The sequence below is a fragment of the Rhagoletis pomonella genome, unplaced genomic scaffold, assembly GCF_013731165.1.
Source record: "Rhagoletis pomonella isolate Grant_MI unplaced genomic scaffold, Rhpom_1.0 Rhpom_scaffold_00012, whole genome shotgun sequence".
Taxonomy (NCBI): domain Eukaryota; kingdom Metazoa; phylum Arthropoda; class Insecta; order Diptera; family Tephritidae; genus Rhagoletis; species Rhagoletis pomonella.
Genome location: NW_023458566.1, coordinates 19668446 through 19678596, shown reverse-complemented (window position 1 = coordinate 19678596; position 10151 = coordinate 19668446). Strand labels below are relative to the sequence as shown.

Here is a 10151-nt window from a genome sequence, read left to right as displayed (position 1 = left end):
CAATGGCGTCGCTTGCACCACGAACACCACGTTTCAGTTATGTTTTAACGGTAAGCATTTGTTTTCCTTCTTGGATTCTTTAAGAAACCCTATAAATTCTCAATCTTGCATGTGTCTAGGTGTACCACAGGGAACGACGTGGTCTTGTCCCAACGAGGGTGAGGTGTGCACCTCGCTAGGCTCAATTTGTGCAGATGCCGAAAGCAATTCTCTGATTCAGGCTGCTTGCGGCAATACCGAACAATGCGGAAATTGTGAAGCTGTCAACGATGGCGCCTACTCTTGCACCAGTCACACCACATTCACCATGTGTTCAGCGGGCGAAGCAACTACTGTACAAGGCAACTGCCCCAGCGGTGAAGTTTGTCTCACATCCAGAGCCAATGAGGGTGTTAGTCCCTGCGTCAATCAGTGTTTGCAGGACATACACGACATGTGTGACTTGAGCTCGGATTCCACAACGACAACGAGCTCTGAAACAGTGACGTCGTCGTCAACTGCCATCACTGATTCCACAACAACAACGAGCTCTGTTACAGAGACGTCGTCGTCAACGGCCAGCACTGCGACGTCTTCCACCGTCGAGAATACAGAGTGCGCGACTAAGAGCTTGGTAGGGCGTTACCCTTATCCAAATGATACAGTGTGTACTAGGTAAGTGCATGCGCTTCAATCAGCCACTGTGAATACCGTAAATCCATTAAATTCGTGTATTTTTTGTGATTATAGCTACATTTACTGCTACTACAGTGTCGCAGCTGGAACTTTACTCGGTCAAGCAATGACTTGTCCCACTAGCAAATACTTCAACTCGGCTATAAGAAACTGTCAAGCTGCAACGCCTACTGGCTGTGTTTAAATTTAAGAGCCTTCGGATGGCAAATTAATTTTTAGTGGAAAAGTGTGATTAGTTTAATATAATAATTATAAAAGTAAATAAATATCCTCAGCCCAGTGAACCGAGATTTTAATGTTTACGGTTGTTGAAATAAACATAATTAATAATTAATACGACTTCGGTTTTATTGACAGTTCATCAAAAAAAGTAAAAATTCACAATGGTATGGTATGAAATAAAGTTAAGATAACAAAGTGAAGAAGAAAAGTGAATAATACCCAACATTCTCCCCCACTAAGAACGAATGTTCTTAAACCTGGTAGTCATGGTTGTCGTGCACATCAGGTTGTTCTTGGTCTAGATTTGTAGGTTCCATTATTGGCAGCAAACACACTTTTGTAATAGGACGCTTCAGGAGTTTACCGTTACATAAAAGAGTAACAACTCTTACTAAACCATCTGTTCCGGTATGGACTTGAAGTATTCGCACTAATGGCCAATATCCTGGAGCACTTCGTTCATTCTGTAGCAAAACAACGTCGCCAACCATCAGATTTCGATGAGTTTGAGACCATTTTGAGCGAGACTGGAGGGTATGAATATATCCCTGCAAAAATCGTTGGACCATGTACTCTATTTGTGGTAAATTGGAGTACTTACAAAAGTGTTCCTCTGTCATGCTGTAGCGGACCAACTCGTGTCTCTGCGCCAGCTTATTAATTGTTATCCGACCACTGCTCGTGTTTTAACGAAACGTGATTGAAGTTGAGCATTTGAAAGCACATTTGCATGTCTGGCTGTAGCTGAACGTGTAGAGATGCTCGCTGTTAGTTCTTAGCTCCCAGCATGTTCGGGTTCGAATACCGTCAGAGCCAACATGTAATTTTTAATTTTTGTCTTGGTTTTTATTAATTTCGAAAAAGCATTTGAGAAGTGAAGAACAAAAGCGTGTACAAACGAAAAAATATAACAACAATGCCCATTGTTAATATGTTGGAGTAGTTTTGTGCTACTCTGATGTAATGCAGGGATGGAGTATATGGTCCTGCCCTAGGACATCGCAATGTTAATTGGACCATATTTTTTATATGAATTGTGGTTAATTTTGGAGTACTCTTTGGTCCTTAGGGAGTACTCTTTACACGCATGCATGGAGTAGTCGCGATTTTTGCAGGGATTCACCACTCCATCGTTGCCAGAAATGTTGTTTAAGACGTTCAACTAACTTCCAGCGACTCAGAGCGTCAACCTTGTGAGATAAGAGACTCTCTTCAGAAACGCATGTTGTTGGTTCGCCGACAAGAAAGTGTGCAGGAGTTAATGTTTGGTTTTCGTCAGGGTGGCTTGGTAAAGGGCACAATGGTCGCGAATTTAGACAGCTTTCAATTTGAGCTAGCAGTGTGCTAAGCTCCTCAAAGGTAAGAATGCGGTCTCGCATTATTCGCCGGAGATGATGCTTAGCCGATTTCACACCGGCTTCCCACAAACCTCCAAAGTGGGGTGAAGCGGGAGGAATAAAGTGCCAAATAGTTCCTTCATTGGCTAGCCCCGCTGCCAATATTCAGGCAACTCTAATTTTTGACGTTCGAAGCAAAGTTTAAGTTCTTTGTCAGCGCCCATGAACGTAGTCCCACAGTCAGAATACAGGTCAGTGCAGCGTCCTCTTCTAGAAATAAATCTCCGATAAGCCGCAATAAAAGCCTCGGTTGTTAGACTGGATACTGCTTCCAGATGAATAGCTTTCGTGCACATGCAGACAAAAAGACAAATATAAGCTTTAACAGCAGAAGATTTTCGAAGTGCAGAATCCTTTATTAAAATCGGCCCAGCATAGTCAAGTCCGCTGTGTTTGAATGGCCTGGTAGGTTGAAGTCAAACGGCCGGTAAGTTACCCATTTTTTGTTCATGCATTTTGGCAATGTACCTGACACATACAAGGCACTTTCGGAGGACTGATCTGGCCAGGCTTCGGGATGATAAAATCCAAAATCGCCGCAGAACATATGTCATCATTAATTGCACCCCACCGTGTAACGTTTGGTGATGAGCATCTGTAAATATAAGTAACGACAGTGGGTTGTGCTTAGTAAGTAAAATTGGATGTTTGGTTTCGAAGGTAGTGTTAGCCTTCGAAATTCGGCCTCCGACTCTAAGTAGGTTATTTTCATCAAGAAACGGAGCGAGTTGAAAAATCCTACTGTTGTTGCTCAGAGTGTTTTTCTTTGATAAGCAGTTTATTTCATTTACGAAGTCTACACGTTGAACAACTTTAACAACTGTGATAAGTGCGCGGTTTATTTCGCATGATTTTAAAAACCCTGTCTCGTGGCCTTTGTTCTCTTCGTTCTTTTGTTTGAGCACAGCTGACTTGAGAATGTTGTAGAACCGGAGTATGTACGCAGTAATACGAAGAAGTTTAGAGAGGCTGGAGTATTTTGTAATCAGAGAGTAGTATTCAACATCTTTTGACGTTAAAGCAGTGTTGTGTAAACTGACGTCCGATCGTCGTTCCTCGAGATTTGTCTCCAAAGCCTTATTGAGTTTAGGCCAGTGCGATTGTGCTGATATTAACCAGGGTGGTCCACTCCACCACAGAGTGTGTGTACGAAGTTTAGAAGGTGTTAGGCCTCGAGTTAAACAGTCGGATGGATTTTCGCTTGTAGGAACGTATTTCCATTGAGATATGCTTGATAGCCGTTGAATCTCGGCTACTCTATTGGCGACATATGTTGCCCATCGATGAGAATAGCTCCGAATCCAACTTAGAACAGTCGTGCTATCTGTCCAGTAGTAAGAATTTTCAATGCTCGATCCAAAATAGGTTTTGACTTTTGCCATTAATTTCACCAGTAAGGTAGCTGCACATAGTTCAAGACGTGGAATTGAAAGAACCTTTAGTGGCGCTACCTTCGTTTTTGATTGTATTAATGTTGTAGAGATAGCGCTATCTGTATAAACTACTACATATACTACAGCACCATAAGCTGCCTGAGAGGCATCGCAAAAACCATGTAAGTCAACTGTGCTTGCTTGATTGTAGCCCAACCATCTAGGTATCTTGATTTGTTCTAGATCTCTCAAAGTGTCACGATATCGAATCCATTCTGAATGAAGTTTTGGTGGAAGGGGATCTTGCCAGCCTAATCCTTCCAACCACAGCTTTTGAAATATAATTTTGGCTACGATAGTGGTAGGTGCGAGCCAACCTAATGGGTCAAAGAGTTTGGCCGCATCTGACAGAAGGCTGCTCTTAGTTAACGTGGGAGCAAAATTAAAGTCGATTTTGAAGCAAAATTGGTCCTCCTTTGTTTCCCAATACAGCCCTAGCGCCTTAACGAAATTCTCAGAAGTTAATTGAAATGAGTCGTGCTTATCGCGGTATTCCATCGGAATGAGTTCTAAAAATTCTAGCGAGTTAGAATTCCATTTTCTTAAATTGAAGCCCCCACTTTTACATAGCAGAGTAAGTTGTTTGTTTAATTCTGTCGCCTCTTGAATTGAATCGCAACCAGAAAGTTTATCATCAACGTAGCTGTCATTTAAGAGAATTTTGCTAGCAATGGGAAAAGAGCTCTGCTCATCATTTGCGAGCTGATGCAACACACGTATGGCTAAATAAGGTGCAGAAGTAGTACCATAAGTAACGGTGCACAGCTTATAAATTTTTATGGTTTTAGTAGGGTCTTCTCTCCAAAGAATGCATTGAAAATGTTGGTGCTCATTACTTACGTTGATCTGCCGAAACATTTTCTCCAGATCAGCTGTAAATGCTATTCTGTGACGTCTCCATCGCGATAGAATATACGGTAAGTCATTTTGTAGTGCAGGTCCAGCAGCAAGTTCTGCGTTGAGCGAAGTCTGCTCCGGATGATGATTTCCACCGTCAAATACTACTCTTAGTTTTGTAGTGCTGCTGCTTTCTCTTAAGACGCCATGATGACAGAGAAAATATGAATTATCTGGAAGGTCTTTCGGATACTCGCCTATCTCTTTCATATGCCTTAGACTTACATACTCATCCATGAACCTTTTGTAAAGCAGTGCAAACTCCGGTTGTAATTTAAATCGTTTTTCAAGCTGGCTTAGTCTTCGAAGTGCGTTGAAGTGAGTGTGACTAAATGACGGTAGTTCTGCTTGGAGAAAAAAACTTTTAAAGGGCAGAAGTACAGTATATCGTCCGGTTGCGTCGCGCGAGTGGGTTTCTAAAAAATGTTTCTCAACTGCGGCTTCCTCAGTTGACATCGGTCGAGTTTCTATCAGGTCTTCCTGTTCCCAAAACAAACGTAGCTGGTCATCGAGAGAAAATAAATTGACGGAAAAACTGCAGTCATTAAGACTTGATTTTATCGGACCCGAGATCATCCAACCAAAATATGTTTCTTGTAGTAATAAACCATTGTCGCACTTGATCATTCCAGAAAGCAAAATGTCGCAGTATAAATCCGCACCCAAAATAAAATCAATTTTAGCTGGTGAACTGAAATTGGGATCGACGAGAAAGACGCTGGGTAAGGTTTTCAGATAACTTGCTTCTATTGCTGCCGGAGTATAAGTTGTAACCTTTGGTAATAAAAGAAAGTGGCATTCAAGGTTGAACTGGTAGTTATAATGTGAACGCAAATTAAGTTTGACAGCTTTTCTTGCAATAAAAGATTGTGACCCTCCGATGCCCGATACATTTGCATTTATGTTACGTGTCTTCAATCTTAGCAATTGGGCTGCATCTTCAGATATAAAAGAAGTTTGCGCTCCTTGATCGACAAGAGCCTTGAAATAAAATTTCCTTCCGGGTGTTTCCACTATTATGCGAACGGTAGCTAGGAGTACCTTTGTGCTCACATGAGTAAATAGAGAGTGCAGTTTAGCTATCGATGCGGACCCAGCTCCGATATTACTAAGAGAATTAGGTGAGAGGGTAGCTGGATTGTTCTTATTCGTAATGGAGTTTCCAATAAAGAAATCGTTATGAAGAAGAGTATGATGCGACTCTCCGCAAACTTTGCAACGTGATTTTGTTGTACAATTACTGCAGGTGTGACCCTTACCTAAGCAGTTAATGCACAATTTGTTTTGCTTGACAAACTCTTTTCTGTCAGCTGCGGAGAATGCAGCGAATTTAAAACATTTGTATAAAAAAGTGATTTCGATGGCAGCAGAGACAACTGGTATCTGATGTGTTAGTAGTTGTTGCTGTATGAATGTTTGTGTGAGATTTTCGACGGAATTCCTTGTTTGGTGTTGTAGTACTTTTCTGCTGCTTCGCTGAAGGAATGTCTTCTTCGACAAATTCCAATGCTTTGTACGTAGAATCTAGGAATTTGAGAAAAGATTTGACTAACGGAATTTCATTACTTCCATGAAGAGATTGCTCCCATTCCTTTCTCGTTTGCTTATCAATTTTTTGAGTCAGCAAGAACATAAGGATGGGGTCCCAGTTAGAAGTGTCAACTTCCAATGTTCTTAAAAGCGCAAAGCAATTACGCGTAATATCTAACAATTGTTGTATGCTATGCAGACGTCCGTCCGTAGTTTGTGCATTAAACAATTTTCTTAGAATTTGGTCTACGAGTTTGCGTTTGTTGTGGTATCGATTCACTAGTGCGGACCAGGCTGGTTCGTAACTAGCATTTGTAGCTGGATACTCCTCTACCATTTCCTTGGGAGTTCCAGTGCATGAACCTTTTAAGTAAAAATATTTCTGTACCTGTGTAAGGGTGACGTTGTTGTGTACGAGCGACAGAAACATGTCGCGGAATGGAATCCACTCCAAGTAGTCTCCGGAAAATGTCGGTAAATCGATCTTTGGAAGGCGGGCGGTAGCTGAAATAGTATCGTTACGAGAGTTGTTAACGGCAAATGTGCTGGCGTGACTGCCAGGCGTCGTCGGAGGAGCAAGTTCCATTTGCAAGTCGAGCAGTTTGGACTTGAATGTAATGTACAGGTCGTAGCAGTCGTAGAAGACCTCATCATTCAGATAGGGAACGTCAACGTCGAGAATTGAATTTGACCTAGCAGTGCTGCAAATGTCGTCATGGCCATGTTTGAAGTTGCGAAAGAGTAGATCAACTTCTGTAAGAAGACTTTGTACAAATCCAGCGGATTTCTCGGCAGCTGGTTTTGCTTCAAAGCTGCGTAAGAATCGTTGAAGGTGCGAGTAAATTTTTCGTTGTTCTTCAATCAACGCGCTAAGACACTCCATTTTGCTAACGAAAATTTGCAGGTTAGGTGACCCACGTGAATAGGGTGTAATAAAGAATACTTAGCTGACAGCAAATTGTATAAACGCTGCTTTACTGTTCTAAGTAAAGTTGAATAGATGAACTTCGTTGAATCGATGCAAGAATTTAGGATGTGGGACTAAGAAATTTCAAAAGTCCCGGGTTTCGGCACCATTTTAATGTTGAAATAAACATTAATAGAAAAAAATAGAAAAATACGATTTGTTCGGCTTCAATGTCTGATGTCGTTGTTTTAATTAATACGACTTCGGTTTTATTGACAGTTCATCAAAAAAAGTAAAAATTCACAATGGTATGGTATGAAATAAAGTTAAGATAACAAAGTGAAGTAGAAAAGTGAATAATACCCAACAACGGTTTTATAAACTTGAATTCAACTTGTTACTCCATTTACATTTGCATCATACATTTGTATGCACTATGATTCACACAAGTGTTCACATCATAATTTCTTTAAATATTCACAATGTTTCCGAGGTAAATGATATTTGTTTAAAAATCAAAGTTTAAAACTATATGCAAAATTTAGAAAAATTCAAGGAATTTTCATTAAAATATTACACTTTTTAATATTAATTTCCAGAATGTTTTTGGTATGCAGTTTTGTAGCACATACAATTTTATCAAAATAAAGTGCAAGTTTCAAGCGGCTAAAAAGTCGCGTTAATTTTTGATATTTTTTTGTTTACTATTTATGCATTGCGGCGATGAGCTGATGAGGTGCATGCATCAGCTCGTATGCAGAATATGGTCAGATGAACGCATGCCCGACGACTGGAATTTAAGTGTGCTCTGCCCAATCCACAAGAAAGGCGACCCCGCCATACGCGCCAACTACCGCGGAATTAGCCTTCTAAGCATAGGTTACAAGGTCTTATCGAGCGTATTGTGCGAAAGACTGAAGCCCACCGTCAACGAGCTGATTGGACCTTATCAGTGTGGCTTTAGGCCTGGAAAATCCACCATAGATTAGGTATTCACAATACGCCAAATCTTGGAAAAGACCCGCGAGAATAAGATCGACACACACCATCTATTTGTCGATTTCAAAGCCCCTTTCGACAGCACGAAGAGAAGTTGCCTTTATGCCGCGATGTCTGAATTTGGTATCCCCGCGAAACTAATACGGCTGTGTAAAATGGCGTTGAGCAATACCACCAGCTCCGTCAGAATAGGGAAGGACCTCTCCGAGCCGTTTGATACCAAACGAGGTTTCAGACAAGGGGACTGCCTTTCGTGTGATTTCTTTAATCTTATGTTGGAGAAGATAATAAGAGCCGCAGAACTGAACCGCTCAGGCACAATACTTTATAAGAGCGTACAATTGCTGGCGTATGCCGACGACATCGATATCATCGGTAAAAACAAGGGCTACGTCTGTTCTGCCTTCTCGGGATTGGATAGAGAAGCAAAGCGAATGGGTCTGGTGGTGAACGAGGACAAAACGAAGTATCTCCTGTCAGCACACAAACAGTCAGAGCATACGCGTCTTGGCACCCACGTCACTGTTGACAGTTACAAGTTTGAGAAAGTAGACGACTTCGTTTATTTGTGAACTAGCATTAACACCAATAATAATGTCAGCCTTGAAATCCAACGGAGAATCACTCTTGCCAACAAGTGCTACTTTGGGCTGAGTAGGCAATTGAGAAGTAAAGTCCTCTCTCATCGTACAAAGATCACACTCTATAAGTCACTCATCATGCCTGTGCTGGTGTATGGCGCGGAAGCATGGACAATGAAAGCATCTGATGAGGCGGCTCTTGGAGTTTTCGAGAGAAAGATTCTGCGGAAGATTTACGGACCTTTACGCGTTGGTGATGGCGAATATCGCAGACGATTTAACGATAAGCTGTATGAGCTTTACAACGATATAGACATAGTGCAGCGAATTAAAATTCAGCGGCTCCGCTGGCTTGGCCATGTCGTTCGGATGGACAGAAACGCTCCTGCTCTGAAAATATTCAACGCGGGCCGCGATGCTGGTAACAGACGAAGAGGAAGGCCTCCTCTGCGTTGGAAAGACCAGGTGGAGAAGGACTTGGCTTCACTTGGCATTTTCAATTGGCGTCGGTTAGCACAGAAGAGAAATGACTGGCGTGCTGTTTTGGACTCGGCCAAAATCGCTTAGGCGGTTACAGCGCCAAATAAGAAGAAGAAGAATATAAAAAAAAAAAAAATCAAAGTGTGAAGACTTGTTTGAGTCACTGTATATTCTTTTCGGAATCGCCATCATCATCGATATAGGCATTACCATTATTGATGTAGTTACGGTTATTGCTATCGTTGTTATCGCCATGAACGTTACCCTCGAGGCTTTTTTTTTGTGGTTTTTGGTTCCATTATCCATGTTCCTGATCCGGTATTAGTTTTGGAGCTATCTCAACATTTTCGTACATATCTATGCCGCAAAGGCAACGGTGACGCATTATCAATTAACGTCTAGAGCTCTTCCCTATTTATTTCAAGCTTACAAGGTGTTATAGGAGCCTCCCCTCCGATAAAGTCATTAGGTTTAGCTTCGCATTCAGAGCAGCCGGCGATCGTTCGTTAAAGTTTGGTAAGCAGATTTTCTACGGTATTGATTAAAATAATAGCAGCTCTTATTATTGAGGGGTTACTCCATAGGATAGACCAAAGGCCTGTTAACATTCTCATAATGCTTTCAAGGCTTTGATAGTCACTGGTTCAACGTAAGACTGATATACATATATACTATATAAACACATATATTTACTCTCTATGTATATATGTATGTATGAATGTTTCAACAGCGTTCATTGGCTACTAGAGTGGTGTTGTCCTAACAAAATGTTTGAAGGTGGTCATTAGTATACCACCCTTGTTCTTCCAAGGAAGTAGTAAGTAAGTAAAGTAAGTAAGTAAGTTTTATTCATTATTATCTTAAAAGAATTAAATTTGATACATCAAATACACAGATACATTAGTAAAACTTAATTTAATAAGATAATAGTTAATGGCGTTGAGTGTCCCAATAAATGGACAGAGATAACGCCATATTCTTAGTATATATAATTAGATGTTGAGTATTGTGGGGTACAAATAGTTGTAAA

At 41.1% G+C, this 10151-nt stretch overlaps 1 protein-coding gene across 1 annotated transcript in view; it reads left to right on the top strand.

Moving 5' to 3' along the window:
- Positions 1 to 6: 6 nt before the first annotated feature.
- Positions 7 to 10151, top strand: part of LOC118748041 (cell wall integrity and stress response component 2-like) — a 100778-nt gene continuing 90633 nt past the window's right edge. The window contains exons 1-2 of the mRNA XM_036482330.1: positions 7 to 50; positions 120 to 566. Of these exons, the coding sequence (XP_036338223.1) occupies positions 308 to 566 (259 nt within the window). The 5' untranslated portion in view covers positions 7 to 50; positions 120 to 307. The remainder of the gene's footprint in view (positions 51 to 119; positions 567 to 10151) is intronic.